This window comes from Polypterus senegalus, chromosome 13 (genome assembly GCF_016835505.1).
Source record: "Polypterus senegalus isolate Bchr_013 chromosome 13, ASM1683550v1, whole genome shotgun sequence".
Taxonomy (NCBI): Eukaryota; Metazoa; Chordata; class Cladistia; order Polypteriformes; family Polypteridae; genus Polypterus; species Polypterus senegalus.
The window spans coordinates 127,156,024-127,182,954 of record NC_053166.1 but is presented as its reverse complement, the minus strand read 5'-3'; the positions used below and the strand labels follow the sequence as shown (position 1 = coordinate 127,182,954).

Genomic DNA, 26,931 nt, shown 5'->3' with positions numbered 1-26,931 from the left:
ACACTAGGCTTAATTTGGGGTTGTGAGGTTGCTTACTTGACTTACAAGGCTTGGCAACACTGTCTTTTCCCACCACACACACTTTATTTTTTTACTAGCTATGTGCGCCCAACTACGTTGCGCGTGTTAAAGTTGTCTGTGAATGGCTCCCTGTTTAAACGCGGCTGCCAGTCGTGAACTGGGCCCTTCGTCGCACATCATTATGATTTTTTATAAGGGAAACAAAATTACAAAAGAAAACCCTTGGACATTGATTCGATAGGAACAGCCTACTCGGAATCGCTGTCCGAATAGTAATTATGTGGTGGTGTGGGAGCATTTCTGCTTCTGTCCGTTCACAGTCCGTCTTGTTTTCACGATGCTATTGTTTCCTCTCACGATGTCTTCTCAACCTTTCTCCAATCTCGCAGGTTGCTTTGTGGCAATCCAAAGAGTAAGGCAATATACACGGAGCAATGGTCATAAAAGGGGGACATATAGGTACCCAGGCTTTTTAAATCATAAATAGGGTTCACTTCACTGACATGTGAGCAAGGCACGGTACAACTGTGAGATGCGCAGCACTCGCCGGCTACAACGTAACAATAATAATTTCCGGAACGTGCTGTTACTTTGTCATTCATTTTACCCACTGTCTTTCTTTCATTGATATGTTACGTAGGCACGTACCTTTTATCTTCGGCAATCTCATTCTCTAACCAGGCCTCAGGAGCTAACCAGCGTAACACTGTTTACCACCCCTTTCATTATTCTGGCACATTATTGACATCCGTGAGTAACAACAATGTACTAAACTGGAAGGTGGTCTACGCATGCGTGGAATTCGCGGACAAACAAAGATCAAGATCTAAATGAAGATCTCTTTAGTTAATTTAAAGCACAACAATTTGTTTAGTTTGAATGTCTGTGTTTTGAGGTGTGACTGGAGTACTACAGTCTTCAGTAGTATAAGCCTGGAGGAGATTCTTAATGTAATACCTACGTATGTTTTAGCTGTCTCTCTACTGCCATCTACTGCTTCTTCTTCTAATTCATTCGCGGACAAACAAAGATCAAGGTCCAAATGAAGATTATATATAGAGGTTGTTTTTATTATACTTTATTAATCCCAAATGAAATTACTTGGTTTTTCGCACCCCGTGGGGTCAGAGCACAGGATCAGCCATTGTTCAGCGTCCCTGGAGCAATTGAAGGTTAAGGGCCTTGCTCAAGGGCTTAGCTGAGTAGGATCTCTTTTGGCAGTGATGGGGATTTGAATAAGCAACCTTTGGGAAACCAGCGCAGATCCTTAGCCTCACAGCCAACGTTTAGAACTAATGATGGGCATTCACTTTGCTGATTCGATTCTTTTGATTTATTTTATTTGTGTTGTGATTCATTCTGCATTAACAATTATGTATGTATGTTCATATATATAGTGGAGCCAACCCAGGCACAGACAGGCGGACATGTTGTTTTTCAACCACCACACGTTTATTTACACTATTTACAGACAATAAACTGGTCACCAAGACCCCAGCCAATGGTCAATAAGACCCAGTTCAGTGTACAATACCCAAATACAAAGTCCTGGCCACAAATGCCTTTCTTTGGGCCGCCTCCACACCTCCTCTGTGCTTCGTCCTTCCTCCTCCCGACTCCAGCCTCAAATGAAGGGAGACGGCCCCTTTTATACATGACCCGGATGAGCTCCAGGTGCTTCCGACACTCCCCCGTTGGCCACGCCCCAGCGTGGCGGAAGTGCCGGCTGTTCTCCCGGCAGCTCTCCGGGTATCGTCCAAAGCCTTGCCCCCAGCACCTCCTGGTGTGGTGGAAGTGCTGGGGCAACAGGTCCCCAAGGCATTGGGGCGCCTCCTGGCGTTGACCACGGGCCCCTACAGGGTAGGGCTTCCATGCCTTCAACCCGTGGACCCCAGAGCAACCAGGAAGGCGGCCCCCACGTGATCCAGGGTGGGCTTCGACCCTCTTCCGGTCGCTCACGGCGTCCCAGCTGGGTCGTTGCCCCAGGCATCCCTGACAATATATATATATATATATATATATATATATATATATATATATATATATAACTGCGCTGGGCTGAGGCCCTGCCTGGGGTTCGTTTCCTGCCTTGCGCCCTGTGTTGGCTGGGATTGGCTCCAGCAGACCCCCGTGACCCTGTAGTTAGGATATAGCGGTTTGGATAATGTATGGATGGATATATATTTAATATGATAGGTAATATGCTATTGTCCTGATTCTGTGCACAAAGCATAACACTTCTCAGATAAATAAAGATTAGAGTTTTTGTTATAAAATCACAACTTAATGAGAATGCACTGCTCATAGAGATTTGATCGCGAAACAAATAAACGAGAATCGTTAGCCCGACTCTTGAATTTGTGATTCGATCTCGAACGTAATTAGTAAAGACTCATAAGTCAGTTGGATCTTGCGCATGCACTTTATTTAAACATTTACCGGCGAAACTAAAGACACTGACGACATCACACAGGATATTCATGCGCTTTAGCACTTTGGTTGAGCTCCACTGAATCGATTTGTTCGTAATAACAACTCGTTAATTATGTATAATTCACTGAAAAGAATCGTTTCAATATAACGCATCGTTTGCGAATCGCCCGTTACTTCTGAAGCTTTGGTGTACAAGACGTGTCAGAACTGCTTTAGCTTCGCTTATTGTATTAACTATGTACAGGTGCCGGTCATAAAATTAGAATATCATGACAAAGTTGATTTATTTCAGTAATTCCATTCAAAAAGGGAAACTTGTATATTAGATTCATTCATTACACACAGACTGATGTATTTCAAATGTTTATTTCTTTTAATTTTGATGATTATAACTGACAACTAATGAAAGTCCCAAATTCAGTATCTCGGAAAATTAGAATATTGTGAAAAGGTTCAATATTGAAGACACCTGGTGACACACTCTAATCAGCTAATTAACTCAAAACACCTGCAAAAGCCTTTAAATGGTCTCTCAGTCTAGTTCTGTAGGCTACACAATCATGGGGAAGACTGCTGACTTGACAGTTGTCCAAAAGACAACCATTGACACCTTGCACAAGGAGGGCAAGACACAAAAGGTCATTGCTAAAGAGGCTGGCTGTTCACAGAGCTCTGTGTCCAAGCACATTAATAGAGAGGCGAAGGAAAGAACAAGATGTGGTAGAAAAAAGTGTACAAGCAATAGAGATAACCACACCCTGGAGAGGATTGTGAAATAAAACCCATTCAAAACTGTGGGGGAGATTCACAAAGAGTGGACTGCAGCTGGAGTCAGTGCTTCAAGAACCACCGTGCACAGACATATGCAAGACATGGGTTTCAGCTGTCGCATTCCTTGTGTCAAGCCCCTCTTGAACAAGAGACAGTGTCAGAAGTGTCTCGCCTGGACTGCTGCTGAGTGGTCCAAAGTTATGTTCTCTCATGAAAGTAAATTTTGCATTTCCTTTGGAAATCAAGGTCCCAGAGTCTGGAGGAAGAGAGGAGAGGCACAGAATCCACGTTGCTTGAGGTTCAGTGTAAAGTTTCCACAGTCAGTGATGGTTTGGGGTGCCATGTCATCTGCTGGTGTTGGTCCATTCTGTTTTCTGAGGTCCAAGGTCAACGCAGCCATCTACCAGGACGTTTTAGAGCACTTCATGCTTCCTGCTGCTGACTAATTTTATGGAGATGCAGATTTCATTTTCCAACAGGACCTGGCACCTGCACACAGTGCCAAAACTACCAGTACCTGGTTTAAGGACCATGGTATCCCTGTTCTTGATTGGCCAGCAAACTCGCCTGACCTTAACCCCATAGACAATCTATGGGGTATTGTGAAGAGGAAGATGCAATACACCAGACCCAACAATTCAGAACAGCTGAAGGCCACTATCAGAGCAACATGGGCTCTCATAACACCTAAGCAGTGCCACAGACTGATCGACTCTATTCCACGCCACATTGCTGCAGTAATTCAGGCCAAAGGAGCCCCAACTAAATATTGAGTGCTGTACATGCTCATACTTTTCATGTTCATACCTTTCAGTTGGCCAACATTTCTAAAAATCCTTTTTTTGCATCGGTCTTAATTGATATTCTAATTTTCCGAGATACTGAATTTGGGACTTTCATTAGTTGTGAGTTATAATCATCAAAATTAAAAGAAATAAACATTTGAAATACATCAGTCTGTGTGTAATGAATGAATCTAATATACAAGTTTCACTTTTTGAATGGAATTACTGAAATAAATCAACTTTGTCATGATATTCTAATTTTATGACCGGCACCTGTATAAAGATGCAGTTTATGAGAAATGACAACGTGAGAAAGAAACATTTGAATCCGGAAAATTGTTTGATTTTAAGCAACTGGTAGCCAAACAAGCTGAAAGTGAGGGTGACGTACACATTGAAAACTACAATGGGTTTAAATTACCTCCTTGAAGGGCGTTCTGCTTATTTTCAGATTGCAGTGCAGGTGTAATGGCTGTATGTAGTTAAGGAAAACAGAGGCTATTCTCAGTTTTCTAAATTACTGTTTTCAATACAAGTACATTAAGGTGATAAAAGAGCCCCCAGCCCCCATCCAGAGTTTCAATAAAATGCCAAATAAACCTTGTGATTTAATATTTTCCCCTTCCCGAAGGACCTTATTGTCACTGGGCGTCTGTCCAGGAAGTGAAATTCGAGCCATGACACACCTTGCCCTCGTGGACCTGTATGTAAATCACAGGTGGAAACCAGGAAAGAGACACACAGTAAAAGTAAATAAAAAACAACATCGAAACGAATAAGAGCCTGTCCGGAACCTTTGGAGTTCTTAACTGGGTAAGTTGGCGAAAAACTATCAGTTTTTTTCTTGCCTCTGATTTCTTCATACGACGTAAACGAAGTGGCTGTGATTTGCGCCGACAAAGCGTAGCTTCGCGACGAAGTGAAGGGCACCTGCCGCCGGGAGGCCACTTTCAGCCCGCGCGCACACCAGGCAAGCACACGCAGTAGCGCACATCGGAGCGGCGCACCGCCTTGTAGTACGCGAAGAAGAACTTTAAGATTGGGTTCGTTGATTTAAGAACTGAGCTGGTTAGCCAGCCGTATACGGTATTGTTTGTTATTTACTGTCTATTTAGTTACTCGAAAAGTTAAGTACAAGGTACATTTTCATGGTGTTAAAGTATTATGCGCTATTCGTTTATTGTAAGGTGAAGACTTTAAGACCTATACAGTACATAAATCAGTACAATGATGAAGAGGGGTACAGAATTTATGTTTATGTTGGGGCCAAAATGCGGCGGACGATTTTAGGAAGCCATCGAATTTGATTTCCTCTTCAGCAAAGGCCATTTTAGTTTGATTAGTGTCTACATAGGACGTAAAAACATCACCAGTTGGTTGAAGTGTACCAACATAGGTTACTATTTACAGGTTTATGTTGTCACATGGAATGAGTATTGTCAGTTTCTTACTTTCTGTAATATTAGTATGTAGTTTTAAAAACAACAATTACAAAGGTGAGGTTACATGATATGAACAGTTGCACAACTACAACAATGAAACTAATTATAAAGCAAGGTGCACAACAAATTTATTTTTACATAGAGCTTTCGTAACATAGTACTGCAGAAAACTGAATAAATCATCAGAAACAAAATTATCAATTTGTATGTAAAACAATAAAGTACAAACATGAAGCACATTTATTAATCAATCAACATTTATTTATATAGCACATATTCATACAAAAAAATGTAGCTCAAAGTGCTTAAGTGCAAAGTCTACACATACTTGGTTCAGTTTAGTTTAATTTTCTATAGAGCACTTCTCAATGGAAATCCTAATTTCACTGTTTACATTTATGACTGCAAATAAAAAACAGAATAAAAAGTTTGATCAAACATTTTCCAATTTTAGTAACTTATAACAAGCAATATCAGAATGAAAAACAAAATAGATCATTTAGTATAAAACTGAATTATAAATTGATATTTATAGTTTCATAGAGGACTTACATGTCAGTTGCACTTTAGTGATCTTCTTCTTCATCTTTTCATTTCTACGTGGTGTTGATGTGCTTGATCAGCTTTCTCCAAAAAGGTCAGTCCTGCACCTCCTTGCCAGTCAAGCCCTTTTCCTTAACATCTTCTTTTACTTTATCCATCCACCTCAGTGTTGGCCTCCCTCACTTTCTCTTCCCCTGTACTTATATTCCTGTTATTGTTTTGCCCACATATTCATTGTCTCTCCTCATCACATGTCCATACTACTTCAACCTACTTTCCTGTGTCATCTTAGATATCTCTCCCACTTTTGCTGTACATCTGATTGTCTCATTTCTTATTCTGTCCTTTTATGTAACTCTGCACATTCATATCAACGTTCTCATTTCTGCCACATCCAACTTCTTCTCCCGCGCCCCTTTACTGCTTATCTCTCAGCTCCGTAGATCATTGCATACCATTGTTCATGCGGTACCACTAAAATGTAAGTGTAAATTACACTTTAGTGATACCACATGAAATTACCTAATGGAAGATTTACCAATACAATACAACTGATTATACTATATAATAATAATAATAAAGAATCAAGTACATTAACTTATATAATGTTTACTATATACACAAGTAAAATAAGTAAGTTGAACAGGAAATTGAATCAGATGAACAACAGAAATAATATTTAATTTGAAACTAAACACATTGGGTCAAATTAATTAAGTAAGATGCAAAGATAGATTGGTACAGAGGTGGCAATAATGCATCTATGCATGTGAACCTTTATATGGTGTGTGTATGTTGTGGTCAGGCTGTGGAAGGAGAGACTGGAATCCGTCAAAATTTTAGAATGCCAACCATTCATTTCATTCTTTGCCAGACAAAGTAAACTGAACAAAAAAAAAAAAAATGAAAGAAAAAAATGTGCAAATGCTCTGTTCCCAGGTCCGGGGTTCCTTTTTGTACACTGGAGTTAGTCTTGTGCTCCGCTCTGCGGCTTAATCTGGCCTTCCAAAAGACGCCTCCCTTTAGGCTGCCCATCCTTTATAGTAAAACTAGTGTAAGGGGTGGGGCAAGTCACCCTTTTTGGGTGGTTTCCTCAGAGCTATGAGTGAAGAAGAGAAACGGGAAGAAAGTCAGCGGTAGCCCCCTTTCATCTTGGCAGGTTATTCCATATCTTTATCAAGACCTTGGAGGAGTCCTCCAATGCCCATGCATGGCAATGTGTTTGTGTGTTCATTTTCTTATCTTCATCATCAAGCTGCACGCACACTTGCATATGCCTGTGTGACTGTGTGTACGTAGACATTTAAATAAATTATATATTTCAAAAACTACTTGTACAAAAGTGTATCTAATCAGTAGGCTTGGTCCCATGAATAAACTTAGCAGACTGCAAAAAAACCTAGTTAAATTGAAACATTACTACAACAGTTATCATTGGACACAGGTCAGGCTGTTTTTGAAGGATATGGGGATAAGTACTGGACCTTACTGCATGAAAAAGAATAGTTCTGGTGCCTGAAACAAGACAAACACGTTGCAACTTCTCTGAAGAAGAGTTAGGTTAGCTGGTGATTCTAATTTGGGTGTTTGTGTCTTTGCCCTGCACTGACAGGATTGTTTTTTGTCTTTCACTCAGAGCTGCCAGGATAGGTATTACAGGCCTGTATGATATTTGTGGTTAGCTTAGTCATGCTTCTAGTAAGGTGAGCTGCAGAATACAGGCATTTTTTGAAAATGTCCCATACATATTCATTTGAATATAGTTTAGGTAGTTAAGCATTTGTAGTGTTTCTAAAAGCTTTTCTAATAAGTGTAGCATTGTGTTTTGCCACATATGATATAGTTTCATAAACCATATTGCCTTTTGGTAAAGGTTTCCAAAAGAGCTCCTCCTCCCTTAAACCGTGTCTTTCTGTCCCAGTCAGAAAAAAAAGATTGTTCATTAAAGATTGACCAGAGCCATAATGTTCTGCCGCCAAGTTCAGTCTTTCTCAGTACTATGCAGGTCTTTTCAAAAGACTGTAAGTTTTTGTGTAAAATACTACTGGAGGAGTATGTACCCCTTTGGCAATCCAGTGGCCCTGCATATGTTAAACAGTTGATGCATTTTGTTCAGTTGGCTTAGCACCATCTTATGTGGGCATGCCACCTTCATAAATGGTAATATGCCAACCCTTTTCATTGCCCAGCAGCTGTTAATTCCTGTTCCTGGGAAAATGTTTTACCTTAATTTTTAAAATTAATGTTTGCTGATTTCCACATTTTAATTTGTAGTTGGTAGACTAAATATTCATGCTAAATTCTGTTTTGTGTTTGGTTGACTACATATTCTCACGAATTAAGAAAATAATTACCTAGTATTGTGTTTTCAGGATTTTTTTTTCCAGGCAGTCCTGTACTATACAAGTAACTGGAATAGGCATCAGTAATCTGCTACCAGAATAACTATATCTGAATATTTAAATGTTGTTCAGTTATCCTTCATTTCCTATTCTACATTTATACTGTATTTACAGTAGATGTTTACCAAATAGTTCCTTTCACAATAAATACATATTCAACATGTAATTACTGTATAGTTTAATGATAAGCTTTCAAGTGTCAGCTTAGCTAGTAGCAGTATTGTAATTTGGTACCATATAAACTAACAATCACCTGTTTTGCCAGCTAATAAAACCGTAGTATTTGCATGAAACTTATATTATAAAAAATGCATCTTGTTTGTTTACATAGAGTTTCTGAACAAACCAGTTGATACAGTTGCTATGTATTTTTTGGAAGAAGATACAATGTAGTACAAACCAGCACTGAATCATATTTCACTTTTTCTTAAACTGGTTTATTGTGTAGAAGTTGTAAAAAATGACAAAATTTATGCATAGTATAAAGTTCAGGTGCATCCGAGGATTTAGTTAACTCATGAAAGTAGGAGCGTTTTAAATTTTTTTAGATACATCATCAAAGAGTCAGTTATCACTTCTTATTATTACACAATTTTATTCATCTTGTCATATCTGTTTGTCTGGGTTAAATTTTACAATCAATTTTTTACCCACTTTTACCAAACCAAAGTCCTTCAAGCTTTGCATGCATGCTGATCTCCGGTGACAATGCAATCTGTCAACTGTGTTGAACTGGGATTATATTAATTATGTCAAATTTAAATTTCTCATTTCCTTATATTATACTTTTAGCAAATACACATATACAGTATGTAGTGCTTTTAGCCAGCACACATATATATGAAAAATTAGCAGTGTTGGTCAAGTAATTAGCGTGTTGGACTTTCTATCAAACTGTCGAAGGTTCAAGACCAGTGCAGACAAATTAATTGAAAAAATCACTTTGATTAATTGATATTGAAGTCTTGTCAAATTACTTCACTATAACCATTAAGCAGCATTGGTCAAGTGGTTAGCATGTTGGACGTTCAATCAAATGGTCGAAGGTTCGAGATCAATGTACACAAACTAATTTTTTTTTAAATTTTAGTACTCTTTACTGTGATTTGCCGATATTGGCTCAGTGGATAAAGTGTTGGGATTTTTAAGAAAGATTGAAGGTTTGCTTCTCCAATAGAAAATGTACATTTCCAATACTCCACACATGTAAGGTTTTTCCGTGGTTTGGATTTTCTGAAATGAGAAATGAACATGAACGAATGTTACTTTTCACTTTTAAAACTATTTTGAATCCACTCAATTTTTTGTCTATTAAATATTTTTCGAATCAATTAGTCAAGTAAAAAGTCAGATTTCTTAAGCATAATATTTTTGAAAGTACCCTCACTTGAAGTCTCAGGGAAATTTTTTTTTTCTGTTTTGGAACATGATGGAGAGCACATCTGGAGCTTTGTAAATAACTTTTAATGTGAGGCAGATATTGAATATTGTAATGTGCAGATAATGCAGCCTTGAGGTCATTTTTCTTATAATATAAATACTGAGTACATATTTGTTCACACTTACAGAGTAACACTTGAGTTTTTGATTTGTTTCAACAAAGCTGCTCACTGGAAGTTAAGCTGTTTCATGCAGACAGATGGACAGACATACTTGGCAACCACAGCGGATCATTTTCTCATTATATGGTAACAGAATTTAAAAAAAAAGCTCAAACTCTGTTGCTGTGATCTGTCTCTTATGTCCCAAGACATGCCAGTTTGATTAGTTGGTGGCTCTGTCCAGTGTTTGTTCTTTTCTCATATTCAATACAGCCAGAATGGGTTCCTAACTCCAGCGAGCCTGAACCTGATTAAGTGAGGTTCAGAATATTATTTTGTTTTTTTATAATTTCTGGATCCCTCCATCAGTTCTTTTGAACTGTTCTTTACATCATATACCTACAAAAACGTAGAGCCTATTTCAGCAGCTTGAGATACAAAGCCTTAGAAATCTCCACTACCATCACATAATGGGATTCCAGTCCATTACAGACCATGGCCAACATCAAATATAGATTATACTTTTATGCTGTATCACAAAAGAATAGCTGCTTTCATAACATTTGGGTTTTTACTGCATCAGTTTAACTATTTGACATGATGTTAGAAAATAAAATGTAATTGATAAAGTTAGTCAAAATATAGTATACAACCCAATTTTCTATAACATATTTAAATATCTACTTAGTATTTTTTTAAAACCTAGGCAATAAAAAATGAATAAATACATATCTTTATTATTGCTCATGGCTCTTTGATCATGTTTGTAAACAAACAGTACCTAAAATATAGTTGGCATTGGCAGCTGTGAACTGCTTTTGTGCAAATGAAAGTGGGTGAGTGTGTGCAGTTGTGGAGCTGGCCTCTTGGAAAGGGCTGATCAATATACCATCACTCAACTGGTTTTCGGTTCCTGCTTAGTCACAGTCTGTATAGAGTTTGCATGCGCTACGCATGGAAATACTTTGATTTCCTTGAAATGGAAAAGCAATTTGAGAAAACTGATGCAAAGATAGAAGTATAATTAAATTATTCTCATAAACCTTAATATAAAGATATAAAGAGAATGTTCTCTCCCATTTTCTATTTTCAATAAAATAATACGTTTCTGGCACATTAGAACTCTCTGCTAAATCATAAAAAATATTTACTTTCACTGTATGCCACTTTTTTTGAGGGCATACAGTGGGAGGCAAGCAACACCAGGTTTGGGAAGCAAAAAAAAAATCAACCTGACCAATGGGACTGTTACTTCAACAAAAACTCATAAAGACTGCTCTGTCATACTTTGTAACATTTGTGAACAAATGCAGAGTGATTGATATCTTTGTATTGCTGCAGCTAACTTCATTGATCATGTTTGGATTTTCTCCCTTGAAAAAGGGGCTTATTATCATGTGTGTCTGTGCACCCACAGTGTGGTGAAGTTAATGAAATAATTAATTTACTCTCTATGTTGGATAAATCAAGTGTCTAATTTTTACTGCACACTTTTTAAATGAAAACAGAACAAACAACAGTAACACTGTTTGTTTTAGTAATTAATTTTGCTGTAAATATTTTAATAAATTATTATTTTAATTTGAAAGAGTATTTTGTGTAGATCAGTAAACATAATCCCCATATTTCTGCAATTTGAATTATATTTTTAATTAATGCACCATAAAAAATGAACTGTGGTCTGAAGCAATTCACAACACCCTCGTTAATTTAGAAAGATAAGAAGGCACCTAAAAGTGACACAATTATACACTGCATTAAGAAAAAAACTTTTTTTTTTTTTAAATTATTGCCTTCTCTTTTTTTCTAAGATGCATATTGAGGTGAGTGCCATGGTGAAAATAAGTTAGGGCGTTCTTATCAAAACAGCAATCTCTAGGTCATGAAGAATTTTCCCATACTTTTTGGCTAAATGAGAAATTTATTTTCTCCTTTGTGTCCTGAGCTTCAGGTCCATTCCAAAAATTTTGTATGCCCAGGCCTACAGTTAAATTACAGAAAACAGCGTGGTTGATGTCCACCCTGCCTTTTATTTGTTTGTCAGAACAGCTGTCTGAAAGCCATCCTCCATGGCCTCCACAAAATCCTCTCACATCCTAGCCTTCTCTTTGGTAATGATCACTGCACAAGATTAGAAAGTCTGTTGAAGATAAGGAACTAGTACTAGGATGTTATACTGTGTTGGACATTATGGATGTAATGAGAAGTCAAGCAAACTAAAAGGTGTCATTTTGCTTGACTTCGCATTAAGTAGCCTTTTGTTTGAGTGTGGTATTTGTTAACGGCAACCCAGGAGTAGCCCAGAAATCCTGAAACAACCACATGAAACCGTTTCACCTATCTTCTTCCTGGTACCTCTGTCATTTTCCATAAATCTTCCATTAGGGCTACTAGAGATCAACATGGAACATGACCATCAAATGTTCCGTGTCATAAAGTCTAATTAAAGGTAAACACATCTTCATGGTTGTACCTTGGATTCTGGTACTGTCATTATCAGACTGCATATGTCACTGATCTTCTTTGAAAGTTCTACACATACATTACTGAATTATGCTAAATGGTTACTTTGCCTTACTTCTTTCTTTTTTTGTTCGTTTTTTGTACTTTTATTTTGTCTCACTGATTTACAAAGCTGTTTTTTCTTTTGATACTTTCAGTTGTATTTTGAGATTTAAGCTTATAAGCACCCACTAACTTACATCAGTGCAACATCCCTTTTTGTTTTTTTATAATTATTTTCTTTATCTTTTTAGCTGTTAGATTAGCCAACAATTAAGTTTAGAGTCAGTGTGCAAAACACCCTGTGGGTAAACATGGGGTGTATTTGTTGAACACTAAAATCTTACTCTGGTTCAATGGAACATATGATAAATAGACAAGCCATTTTTAGACACATTCACAGTTACACTCTGTTTGTCAATGACAATACACAACAAGTACAATATACAGCAATACTGCAATCTAGGAGCCTGATGAGAACAATGATTTTACTTGCCTATTTTTACAGGTTACAGGAAATGCCTCCAAAAGTTATATGAACTGGGAACAAGGCACATATGGCTTTACACTGTTCCCAACCTAAACACTGTTGGCATTACAGTATTGGTAATTACCTTTACACTCCTCATCATCACTGAAATACCCCATATAGAAATCCACTAATATCTAAGTGGGGATTTTGATTTATTTGTTTTCTAAGGAAATCTCCACCCTCTTCCTCCTGATTTAATGGATATGTTCTTGTACATTGCCGGCAGGCAATTGCCATGCAAATATCTAGTGCCGCCCAACCTGGTGCCACACACCCATCTTATCCAGTAAAGCCTTGCCTGTAAAGAGCTTTCTGCACTCTTGGTTATATCCATTTCTATTTTAAGTAATTTGATGCCTTATCAAAATAATTAGAAAGGAACACAGATTTGGCTAGCTGTGGTTGATGTTTAACAGTTCTATCTTAAAACATCAAGGATTTCAAGTTCAAGAGTCAACAAATGTGCTGAAGAGTAGAAAGATGGTTTTAGAGTACAAGAAAAATATTTAGGTTCTATGAAATATACATTGTTCCATAGTGTATTTTGAGTAACACAGTACCAAAATTAACAAAACAAATAACTGTTCTTTACATTCAAATCTCACATTATTTCTTTGAAGGAGACTTTTTTGTTATACATTTAAATTATATTTGAACAGTGACATTCAATCTGACAGCCCTTTGTGATGTGTCATGTTGTTATTGGGTCCATACAAAATGAAGATTCATTAGTTGATTTGTTATATATACAGGGTGAGTCAAAATTATGCTAACATTTAAATGGCAGAAACAATTTATTCACATATGTGCAACGTGATTTACAGGAATGTCTCAAACTGTTCACCATCATGTTCAACACATGTACCATATGTGGCACATAATGTTTCCACAAAAATTGTATATAAGTATATACATAGCAGTACCATTAGTGTTAACATAATTTTGGCTCACCCTGTACTTTCCAAAATGCTGCTTGAACACTAGCTCCTACCCTGCTTTTTAAGTGACATTTCACATTGCTAGAGCCTGTTTCCATTGCCAAGATCTCAGCTATCTGCCCTGAATTATTAACACCTGACTAGCATTAGCCCACATTCCACCTATCATAATGTAGGTGGTTACATGCAGTTTATTCTAGCACTTGGCAATAAACTCAAACTCTAGGTCGGGATCCACAGATTCCAGACTAGGCCTTCAGTTTTACTACTGTTTTCTTCCATTGGACTAATTTACCATGGGTATCTCCATGAAAAGCATAAAGGCTTTTCTCAGGGAAACCTCTCTGTAATGTCATATAAATGTATTATATATATTTAATTCAACCTTTATTTTTACAGTATAATTGTCACCTTGAAGGTTGGTATAATAAATAAAAGACAGATTGTCTGATGAAACTGAATTCAAATGCTGGTCCACGTCACCGTTTGTAGAGATTGTACCATCTTCTCTTGAATAGCATTTAGTATATAGTTGTTATTTCAGTCAGAAGGCATCTAACATTGATGCTAATCAAATTTTACTTAATTTGCATTTACTTGATTTGCACTGCATGAAAGAGTACCAGCATTTCATTAACCATAACTGCTTGTCAACAGTTATGTCTGAACTTCACTTATGACACTTGATGAACTTATATGTGTGCCAAGTGTGTGATATAATAGTAGAGCCATCAATATATGAAGTATGCAGGCAGCATCAATTTGATGTGAGTAAAAGAGAACAGGCGAGGTGGCACATTGGATGCAGCCAGCCGAGAGTGAACAATACTTTCACTTAAATTTTGTCAGACACTGCAGACACAACAATGTATGCAAAAGCACGAATAAGCAGTTGACTGACTTTCAGTCATTATGTACAGTATGTATATGATTTAGTATATGTGTCAGCATTTCAGTATAACTGTACTCAACTTATTTTTTGTACTAAAAAGGAGCCTTAATTATGGCCAAGTACCATCTTCTATGTTCACAAAGAAAGGCCACTGTTTATTCTCGCATTTACATACATTTCTAGGTCTGTGAAAACACTGTCTCTTTAATTGTGGCTTGCGTTTTTCACAGCATGTTATTTAGTGTTTTCCTCTTTCTCCATACCAGGCTAATGCTGGCTGTATACTTCATATTCCACATTGTGTGAAATGCACAACAATACCATTTCAAGTGAGTTTTTAGTTCCCTTTTTTACCTAACTGAAATAACTGGAGTTCCAACAGTTTTTAGAAATGTATATTATTTTCTACAGCACTCATAAGGAAACAGTAAGAGTGACCATACATTACATTTTTGAGATTATTATTGTATGCAGGGTGGAGACCGCTATTCACATTTAGGCTACAATGTTTAGTAATGTTAATAATATCAGCAAGATAGAATTTGTTAAAGTTAAAATCATATGCAGACATGTTCAAAGCGACCCAGAGGAGGTAACTAGCGTTTTACACCTGAGCACCAATGTTCAGTAGTAGCACTTGTGGTGGCAATAGGGCATCTTTTATGTCTCTCTATTATAAAATAAAATCTTGGGAGGGAGACTAGGGAGACGAGACGTGATCTTCCCGGAAGACAATTTGACGTTCCGTGAGTGATACTTTAACATCACGCGAGACAAGGCAGTGAGACAACATTTAAAACAAGTTCACGGACATCTAGCCTAGCAGTTGTTGGATTGCTTTTGGCAGACATACTTCATGTGTTCCCAGCTCTTTAAACAACAGCAAGTGACAAGCAAAACATGCAGCAAGCCAGCAGATGATCCGGCCGCTTCTCCTTAGGGTGCCCACCCTTCACAACGTGAGCGGCAGAGACATGAACTGGCAAAAGGACAGCTGCTGTATGGGCTTTGAAATGATCGACGCACAGCGCGACAAGCAGAACACGCAGCTCGCCAGCAGCAGCAGCAAACCAGCAGATAATCCGACCACTTCTCCTTAGCATCCCCCTCCCCCCCCTTCTACAACACGAGCGGCAGAGACACGAAGCGGCAAAAGGACAGCTGCTGTAATGGCTTTTAAATGATCAACGTGCAGCGTGACAAACAGAACATGCAGCTCGCCAGCAGCAGCAGAAAGACAGCAGCTGATCCAACAGCATTTCCTTAGCGTGCGTTCAGCCGCCCCCCCCCTGCACAACGCGAGCAGCGTAATACGTCTTGCGAGAAAGAGATTTAACCACGCCCGGGGCCGGAAATAAAGGACAAGTTTTGTTTTTACAAAAGTTTTAAAGTAAAAGTGAAAATAATGCATATGTAAGAATTCCCATGAAGGTAACAATCTCTTTAAATTGTATATCCAGTAAACCCAACCTGGGGATGGGCGAGCGAAGCAAGCAGGGGGCAGAGCCCCCTAGTTTTAAAAAAAATCAAAGAAAAATATAAAGAACCATGTTTTCTGAACAGAATTTCAGAGTTACAACAATATGAGCATTTTGTAGTGTAGCAATTTAGCCAAAGAGGAGCATGACACATGTACTGGTTAAGCAATTATACATTTAAAAACACCAAGCCAAGATTCATTAATATTGGTTCTTCTAGTGCCTTTAACTGGAAAATTTGATTTTTGTTGTATTCTAGCACATAATGAGACCTTTCAGGACATGCCATATACAAGGTTGTGTAATATTTAGGTAATTTTTCCCAGTTTCACCTGAATGGTTTGAGTATGAAGAAGAGTTGCAGAAATAGAAAGCCTTTGCTTCTGCTTGAACAAGAGGAAAAATCAAACTTGAGTTAGAATGGATGCATTTGCTGTTATCATGTTGTGTTACAGGTAGGGCTACTTAGTGTTCAGGATGTCTATAGTAGAGATTCATCTGTTTGTGTTCAGTGACAAGTGTAACTAGGTGCCAGTGTTTTGTGGTCAAATGTTATTTTTAGCTCCCCTGTCATAAGTTTATGCTCACAGAGATTGGTAGATTGCTTGAGGGCTTGTGACGGCAAACAGCAGCAGAATGTTTTTTATGCTATCTATTTAGTGGTCTGTTGGTTAAGCCATTTATGCGTGTCCGGCAACAAAAACGTTGATTATAATCCAGTGTGATTTGATTTGGGATAGTAAAGTAATTGTAGGTTTTCAGTAAAGCAATTGCCAGTGTAATTGACACTTTAAAGCAAATGTCAAAAATTAAGGTTAAGTAACCATAGAGATTATGTGAAATGTAGAAAAACAATGTTACAGAAAAAGGAACTTTCACAAGTGTAATGGAGAAAAATTATGAGAACTATTCACATGTCAAGTTTATTATAGGTGACAAACCACTTTTTATATCAACATAAACAGGCTTTGTGTAAGCAGAAAATTTATTTTTACTTTATCCTACTTCCTTAAATAAACAGAATCTAATTGAACGTGTCAATTTTGAAAAGCATAACTTTTTTCTGTTCCCTGTGCATTTCTGTTAACATATAAAAATGCAGAATTGTTCCCACTATTACAGAATATAGTACATTTGAATTGTTTTCAAAAACCATATTTGATAGTATAAGATGACTGAGAATAATATACTAATTAAATGTAGTAAAATGCATCATTGTCTATATGGAGTTTGAACATTGTTTCTATGTATACATTTCTTTTCTTTGGGTGTAAGTTAAAGTGATTAGCAACTCTACATAGACCCATTTGTAGTTGAGTGTACAGTAAATGTGTGACAGAGTATGTTCTGTGAGCCGCTAACAGCCCATCTAGAATTTGGCTGTGCCTGTCAACGTATCCTGTTAGGAGTGACTATGATCCCCAGTGATGCAGTATTGCAGTAACCTTGTTTGGAAAACTGGGTGAATGAAAATGAGCAAATGATTTCACATTTCTCAGATTGGTCCAGAATGAGTGATTATAAGTAATTGCGTAAGTTTGCCCTGGGAAAGAACGGTGCCCCATTCAGGCATGGTTCTTGCCTTTAACCTGATGCTTCTTGTACATACCTGCTCCCCATGACTCTGTTTAAAAAAAAAAAAAAGTTGTCTCAGAAAATGAATGAATAAATGGAAAATAGATTAAGATTAGAAAACAGAAATTACCTTTGTAACAAGTGAGTGTATAATCCGAAAAATTATGAAGTACCAAATAAGGACTGACTGGCATATGGAAAATCACAGAAAAATAACTTACAATAGATGAACATGGATTGAAACCCAAAGACTTTAATAGTTCATACAGCATTAAACAAAAATTGCCATTAACACTACTACTGTATTTTAATGTACTGTAGATTTACATCTCTGACCTTGCACACTTCATTTCTTGTCATTGCATATTCATCCACTGTCTGCAGGTTAAGAAAGATAGATATACAAAGATATTGTTAAGATAATTGTCAGTTTTACGTTTACTTAATATGTGGATGCATGCATATGACTGTACCCCAAGATGGACTGGCTTGTTAAAACATTGTAGTGGAAAAAACAAGTTAAAAAAGTATATTTATAAAATAAGAGCAGATTCATAAGTGTGATTTCCGGGATCAGAAGACTAGAGAACACAAGTCAGTTGAAGAAACCTGTTGCAGTGGTATAAGGCTCTACAGTAGTCCATAGTTCTAGCATATAAACAAAACAGAACTTACAGAACGCTTGATAGAGTGATATGTATGATTTAATAGACCAACAGGTAGAATTGCACTTATCTTGACCTTTGCTAACAATGTATGACTTGAAAAAAATCCTTGAAAAATCCTTTTTCAGAGAGAAACATTTAGTGCCAAAGGGCAATACAGAGTGGCATGCACAGATGCAGAGAATTTTAAAGTTCAAATGTGTTGTGCTTTTCTCATAGTAAAATAAAATCATATTGTGCATATAGTCCAAGACTTTTAACCTTGTGCCTTTATTTTTGCATGTAAACTGTTTTTTAAAAGTTAGCATAGACTATACAGTTGATTCCTGTTAATCGGACCACATCGGGACGCGATCATTTTGGTCCTAATAACTGGCTGGTTCGATTACAAGAACATGCCCTATACATGTGCAACCAAGACGGGACGTGGTATAAGAAACATATTAAAATGTCATTATGACTTTTATTGTGCTGCACACGCATATGGTGAACGTACAAACAAGAACTACGTGCATGTACATGTACGGTTGCTTACAACTTTGTTTATTGAAAAAGAAATCTACAAATTCTTCGAAACGATCTACATGACACTCAGCATGCAAAGCACAATAAAAAAAGGTTACATTACCAAATTCCAGTCAATGTTTGAAGAACTTGTCTAGTGTGATCTGACGCATTCTGTTGACGCACTGCACTTGAACAATATCACCACAAACATCTAATGCATCAATGGGATTGCCTTCATTTCCCTCCTGCATGAAATAGCATTGCAAAGTTTCAATGCATTTCCTGGCATCCTGTGTTGTCACTTGCACTAACTCATTAGGGTCATCATCATCACTTTCCTGGTCTTCCGCTTAACACTTACATCTTCTTTCTGCGGGTGACTTGTGGCTTCTTTTTCTTATTCTCTGTCACGTTCTTTGGTCCGATTAAGCGGAATTTTGGTCCAAATAAGCGAACAATATTAGGCTTATGTAATATGATCTGTTTCGGTTCTTTAGGATTCCATCTCAATAAGCGGCTGGTCCGATTAACCAGTGGTCCAATTAACCGGAATCGACTGTATTCTTAAAATGTATTCTTTTTTATGGTGCGGTTGCTAATCATTTTTAATAAATTGCATTATCTCCAATCTGAATTTGTGTTATGCACAATCTCAGATGTTACTCATATTTTTATTGGAATGCTTAAAGGACTCTTAAGTATTTATTGCCTTTGATGCAGATATGGCACAAATACAGATATGGCATCACACACCATTAAATATGAACAAATCTCCAAATGCTCCTTTGATTTTGTCTACATTTGATAATACTGGCAGATGTTTTTACATCCAGCAGTGTTTGTTTTTTTCCATGGAAAACAAAACTGTTATTATATTTAGCAAAAAGATAGTGGCTTATGACCTACCCACTTCTTTTTTTATAACCTACAATCAAAATGATCATGGGCTGCTTTTATGAAATTATATGTCAATTTGTAGTTATATAAGTAGACTTAAGAACACTTTTATCCAGCCCCCTAATGTTTCTGGAGATGTTAAAATAACCTACCTCATTGTGAACATTTTCCTACTCCTTTAATCTGTCAGATTGACATTGTTGAGTAAGTGATTCATCTCTTGAATATTCCAGTCCTCCAAATGTCAAAGTGCTTTGTTTCTGTCTATTTTGTAACCCTGTTCTCCCCTGCCTTGAATGTTAATTTGGCCAGATATATGCCCACTCTTTCGAACATATTGTAATTTTTTTATACTATATATATATATATATATATATATATATATATATATATATATATATATATATATATATATATTTTTTTTTTGTCTAAACATTTCTATCTAAACTAAACACTGTGGTCTCCATTGCATGCAGACACTTTGAGTGTGTAGATATGTCATCATTTATTGGTTCTTGTTGAATCTAACTGAAGTTAGAACAATTTTGTTCACTAGCTACTCTGTACATGTTTATACTCCCTAATATTACATTCATTAAACAGATAAGCAAGGTATTTTTGGTATTTATGCCTATTTTGTGTTTCTGCAGTACTCAATAACCGTGCAAAGAATGGAAATAAAATTTAAAGATTATTTATTAGTTTTGTGCAGTTTTTTCTTGTATGCATCATTTTGTAAAAGAATATGAATCATGTTTTTTCTCTTTGTATATGTCATTCTGTGTAGTCTTGCACTTTGTGCACATTCTAATGTTTGGGTGATGTGACAGTTAAAACTCTTGATCTGACTGCATGGTATTATATTATACAGTACATCTTTGACAGGTAAATATTTTTCCATACACAAAGTTGGTTGTTTGGAGTAGCAGGCACTTGGCAATTAATGAGCAGGAGGATCTAATAAAGTGTCACTTACTGTATATTCCATAATGCAGAACTAAAAAACATTAAACTTTAAGAATCCTTTCATTTTTCTAACATTTAAGTAATGAGATTTTCAGTACTGCCAAAAGCTATCCTGAGCTTTACCTTTTTTTAACTTGCACTACATTTGATATCAACTTTCTTTTTTCATCCATCCATCCATTATCCAACCCACTATATCCTAACTACAGGGTCACGGGGGGTCTACTGGAGCCAATCCCAGCCAACACAGGGCACAAGGCAGGAAACAAACCCTGGGCAGGGCGCCAGCCTACAACAGGGCGCACACGCGCACACACACACCCCCACACACCAAGGACAATTTAGGATCACCAATGCATCTAACATGCATGTCTTTGGACGGTGGGAGGAAACCCATGCAGACACGGGGAGAAAATGCAAACTCCATGTAGGGAGGACCTGGGAAGCAAACCTGGGTCTCCTAATTGTGAGGCAGCAGCACTACCCACTGCACCACCGTGCCACCCTAACTTTTTCTTTTTTTCTCATCTCTTAATTCATAGATTTGAAGATGACTACACAATCGCAGAATGTTGGTGTAGAGATTCAAAACCAGCTTAATGATGTGATCAGCAGGCTGCAATCGAAACAGTGGTTCCAGTCAGACTGGGACATTGCCTCCTTTGTCATATTCTTTGTCTTTATTGGTAAGGAATGAAATAGTCATATCTTAAATCATTTTATATTACTTCAAGAGGTATTTTGAACTTTTTTTTTTTTTAAATTAGGTGCTGTGCTTCTCCTCGTTATTTTAGTACTTGTACGTTGCTGTTGTTGCTGTTGCTGTGATACACCCAAAAAGGTTTGTCATTCTGTACGTTTATTTCCATATATATACTGTATATATGCAAAGAAAAGTACAGTGCTGAATACATTATTCTGTTTCCTTAATGTATTTGTTTAAATTGCTTGATTATCAGTTATTTCACAATTAACATTTACATTTTTTTATCTATTTTTTTTCTATACAAAACCTTTCAATGGACAGTGATGTATTGTGTAGAAAATGACAGTTTTAACCTTTATTTTTTACAAAACAGTTAACCACTTAACACATAAACATCTAGCAGTTGCCATGGAAACTTGAAAGTGGGTGTTGGTATGTCTGTCTTGACTTAAAAAATACATATTGAATCAAGCAACTGACTGACTGTGTTAAAAACTGACTATTTGCTAGAGGGTAGGCATAAGGGTTAGTGATGCTGCCTCACAGGGATCGATTCCTCCCTGTCTACGGGAAGTTTACAGTCATGGTGGAATTTCCATGAGGATACGTGTGTATTAGTTTAACAGGATTCAGCATTCTGAGTTTGAATCCCTATGTGAGGAGGCTGCCTGCTCTTTTTGTGTCTTTATGAGTTTTCCTCTCATAACCCAAAAAAAAAACAGGTTAGGATAATTGACCGCATTGTGAGTAAGTAAGTTGTCTTTTATCTCCCATAACCATGAAAAGGATTTAGTGAATTTGAGAATGTATGTATTTATTGTAAAACAAATCAAAATTTGCTCAACGTTATGTTGTCAAGATGGAGTATGCCCTGTGATGGACCAGAGTTAGTTATTTGTTTATAGTACTGCTGTGATAGGCTGTCATCCCAACAACCCCTAACTGGATGATCCAAGTTTGAAAATGGATGGATGAGTATGTAAAAAACATGAATGAATGAATCTTCAACACTGGACTTCAAACATGCATTCACTGTGTGTAGCAACAGAAAACAAGCTAATACAAAACCATTTGTAAGCCACTAGGGGGCGAAATGCCACCCTAACCTGCGGACACAGACAGGCAGGACACAGGTTCACTCAGCGTCCGTGTTTATTTACAGTCTGTGCACACATTACCAACACCGCAATACACCAATATACAGTCCATTCACTTCCTTGCCCCCAATCCGTCCACCTCCACTCTTCCTCAGGCTTTGTCCACTCCTTCCTCCCAACTCTGGTCAACTTATGGAGTGAGGTGGCTCCTTTTTATAGGGCACCTGGACATACTCCAGGTACTTAACAAGCTTCTTCTGCCACACCTGGAAATGTGGCCAGAAGCGTGACTAAATAAGGTCCTGGAAAGGTCCATGTGCCCTGTGGCGGAGGGGGCGCTGGAAAAGGTCCATGCGCCCCCTGTTGGAGGGTTCCAACAGGTCCCATGCTTACAACCTTTGGCCCCACTGGAAACCAAGGGGGCTGCCCTCTATTGGCCCTGGGGAGAAACTTGCCCCACAAATACTCTCTACCCTGGTTCTTCCACACTTTGGACGTCCTGGCCACTAAGGATACTGGCTTCCCGCCACACAGTATTTGAATAATTTCTTAAGCAATAAGTAATAGGCACGTAAGAAATGACTTTGCATCAGGCTGACAAGTCATGTGTATAATCAGAGGTGATTACTGTGTATATGTTGGTCACAGAAAACCACTGCATTTTAAAAAGGGTTAAGATCCCAATGACAGAATATTTCTGATTAACAAACCCTCATATCATACCAAATGTGTGTAAATAGATAATACATTTTTGAAATAGGTGTTTTTTTTTTCATTTGTAGAACTTTTATACTTGGCATTGTATTGGTTGAATTCAGCAAAATGTATTGTGTGAAAATAGGAATTACATTTTTTTTTTTTTAGCCAAGAAAAACCAAAATAGGTGTTGACAACTTAGCGATGGAGCCATAATAGTCATCACAAGAAAACCTTGTTGAGAACAAAAGTCTTGTTGCTTAAACTTTCCTGTAAACTATTGGTTAGCATAATGTATATATTATGTAGAATTACAGATGCAGCAATGATTTATTTTATTTGATTAGGTTTTACAGTGGGGGGGTCCTAATGTATTTAAAGTATTTTGAATGTTTTATTTCTTATTTATATTGAGAAAATGTCTAAATATAGTTAATTTTGATTTTCTCTAATAATTCATTGGTAAATGATTATCAAGATACGTGTGTGAACAAACCTTCTCTTTCTGCATCACCTCCTTTCAACTGAATTTTAAATGAACCCCAGCATATCTTATTTAAAAAACAAAGATTGCACCCGACTAGTTTGTGAAGCAAACTGAGGTCACAAATGCCAAAACTGTTATGTCCACTTGAACTATTAATGTAAATGTGAATGTACCTGATCAACTTTTGTGCAAATCAATTCTGTACACAGCAGTGCCTTTTCAACATATAAAAGATAAGTTTATATTTGATAGAAAAGGGGCCTAGAAGATGAACAGTTTTAGTTCTGAGTTTACCTTTAATGGCATTTGGTTACGATACAGGTGCAATTTAAATATTAACTAACCAAAGAAGCTCGATTTGCTGAGTGGTTTCTTCTCATTTGTCAAATTTTAAAATGTCTTTAAAGGTTCTCTCTGATAAAAGTCTAATAAATCAGTACATTTTTCAATACACCTTAGATATCCAGTAGTATGCAAGTAAATAAATACATTTACAGCATACATTGAATACAGGAATCTACAAGTTGTATTGCTGTGTTAACATTTTCCGTTTTCTTACTGAGTATAAACAAAGGAAAGTGGACTTTTCACATATTAAGAGCTTGAATTGTCTCTGTGATATTTCATAGCAAAAAATTGTTTTGTAGTTTTAAAATGTGCACTCTAGTATAATTTTAATTATGAAAAGTAGATTAAAATATTTACTTCTATGTATAGCCTAGAGATTTTCTTGATTTGTGAAATCATAAGGCTGACACGCAGCATTCTACTTGTTCAAATGAAGATTTTCATGTAGCCATCATATTGTATGCTCAGAACATATTTATCAAATTATCACTTTTCTGCTTTTGTGTAAAGATACAGTGCAGTGTGTCTAAGTAAAAAAAAAAAGAAAAATCAACATACCATGAAACAACATATAATATTGATACGTTTTGTTTATCTTGATGGTTATCTGTAGAGACAGACTCAAAATATCATACTAGACTGGTACTTTGAATAATTACGTTGGTTTTGAGGAAGGATAATTGTCTGTACCAGTCAAAGGGCAATTCATTTGTAATTTTTAATTTAGTTTATACTGTAATGATTAGTGTAGATACTTTTTTTTTTTTTGGCTCGCTCTTCATTAGCATGGGATTAAAGAAAGGCAGTTCTGCCATCATGTCAGTTTCACTTGAAAGTATTAACCTTAAATTATGGACTTGCTTAAGTCCCAAGTCAAAGAACTAATCAGCACATCACATTGGTAGTCATTCTAGCAAATGTGTTATATCTTCAAAATATGCTATGGTTGCTGCCAAAGTAACATTTACTGTGTTATTAGCTCACAAAGTGACCCTGGCATAAGACTTGACAAGGTTGCAGGTACTTTGTTGCACAGTACTTTCAAATAATAATGATTTGTTTTCCTTGTAATATACTGAACACTTTTATTTCAGCATGACATAAAATTAGGACCCAGAATGCAGAATATTAACTTTGTCATTGAGTTATGTTTGTTCTTAAATCATCACTTCTTAGTATCAATCTAATCCTAACAAGTTGGGTGGGCTCTAATGCTGATTCATATCACAGTTAAAACACAATTAAAACAAGTCTAAAATATAATCAATTGATCTCTGTCATTTATGTCATTCCTAGTTGGTTAACTCTTTGTTGTAATGTAATCATTAATGAGTAATATATGTGGTCTGTTTAAAAAATCCAACTGAAATTGAGCTGCATTAATCTTGTTGTCAGAGGGTTGAAATTCATGGAAATTAACAAGTAAAAAAATCTACTTAATTCTAGATACACCAGTGTCAGAATTAAAAACATTTTGAGTGTAATCAAGGTATTACCCAAGCAATATAGGAATTCTATGCCATTTCAGAACCTCCATAGATATTTTAAAGTTGGAGAGTAAGGAGTTTCAGTAGAATGCTGCCTAAAAGACCTGAGGAGCGCTACGTTGCCTGTAAATGCACAGCTTTTGTCATCATTTGTTTTGGATTAAACTTCTGTGTGTGTCTTTGGAAATGTTTACAGTAAAATAATCATAAAATGGTAATGATCATTTCATGTGGTAAGACACTTTCTGATCAGAGATGATGGTTGAGATTAAACATGAGGTTTGTAGAGTGCAATTATGTGATTTAAAATGATCCACTGTTGTTAAATGAAATAAAAGCATATGATACTCTATATCTCACAAGATTTTAAGATGTGCCATAATGCCTGTATTAATTATTTTCATGAATAAAGATTCATGCATATATAAATCCAATTGTCTTTTTGGTTTTTGATTTCAAATTAAACATGTTTGTAATTGAGACTTTCTGGCTGTAATCCGCAGGCATCATTTTCAGAAGACTGTGATTTTTGAGTGGTTTTCATTAATGATGACATTTTACAATTTAAATTCATGCAGATAACTTGTGCTTTAAGGAAGCCATTATTCGGTAAGTAGAGTGGCATAGCTCTGGAAAGCTGGGCTCAAATCCAAGCATGATTTTTGCCTCTAGGGAGTTTGTATGTTTTCCTTGTTTTTTTTTCAAGGTATTGCAATTTTCATACAACATCTAAAAGATGTGCTGGGTATTTGGATGGACAGAGTGTGCCAATTGATGGACTGGCACCTTTCACTATAATACTTGATGCTGCATGGTTAGGCTTTACCCCAAGCTGGTTTAAATAAATTGATAGATGATTCTATTGTCCACATGGATCCCCTGTCATATTTTTTTTGGAAATTGAGGTGTCTTCTTTGTTATGTTTAACGTCATTAATTATGTTACGTTATGTTTAACGTCATTAATTTTTATCTTTTACTCATAAAGTAAACCCACTCTGCTAGGAGCCCATTTTCCAATATTCAAAAAATGGCACAAAGCCCAAATTGTATCCTGCAATTAGATGTCTTAATTGTTAACACTGAATAAAACTTCTGACTCCTGTTCCCATTAAGGGTTTCACACTTTTTTTAAAAAGCATTTTCATGGCATTAACGTCATTGAGATCCTCCGTAACTATATAATAATACACTGTACTGTAGTCTAACATCATGGGCTTA

General features: G+C 36.7%; 1 protein-coding gene across 1 annotated transcript; it reads left to right on the top strand.

Moving 5' to 3' along the window:
• Window positions 1–4,689: 4,689 nt before the first annotated feature.
• On the top strand, window positions 4,690–26,140 carry smim22 (small integral membrane protein 22). The gene is made up of 4 exons (XM_039775136.1): window positions 4,690–4,823; window positions 21,433–21,576; window positions 21,658–21,731; window positions 23,558–26,140. The coding sequence occupies exons 2-4, from the start codon at window positions 21,441–21,443 to the stop codon at window positions 23,603–23,605; spliced, it is 258 nt and encodes an 85-aa protein (XP_039631070.1). The 5' UTR covers window positions 4,690–4,823; window positions 21,433–21,440; the 3' UTR covers window positions 23,606–26,140.
• The last annotated feature ends 791 nt before the right edge of the window (window positions 26,141–26,931 follow it).

Coding starts and splice junctions, on each gene's coding strand:
- smim22 (XM_039775136.1), top strand. CDS start 21,441: ATGACTACACAATCGCAGAATGTTGGTGTAGAGATTCAAAACCAGCTT. Junction 21,577..21,657: donor CATATTCTTTGTCTTTATTG/GTAAGGAATGAA, acceptor TTTTTAAATTAG/GTGCTGTGCTTCTCCTCGTT. Junction 21,732..23,557: donor GCTGTGATACACCCAAAAAG/GTTTGTCATTCT, acceptor TTTTTTTTTTAG/CCAAGAAAAACCAAAATAGG.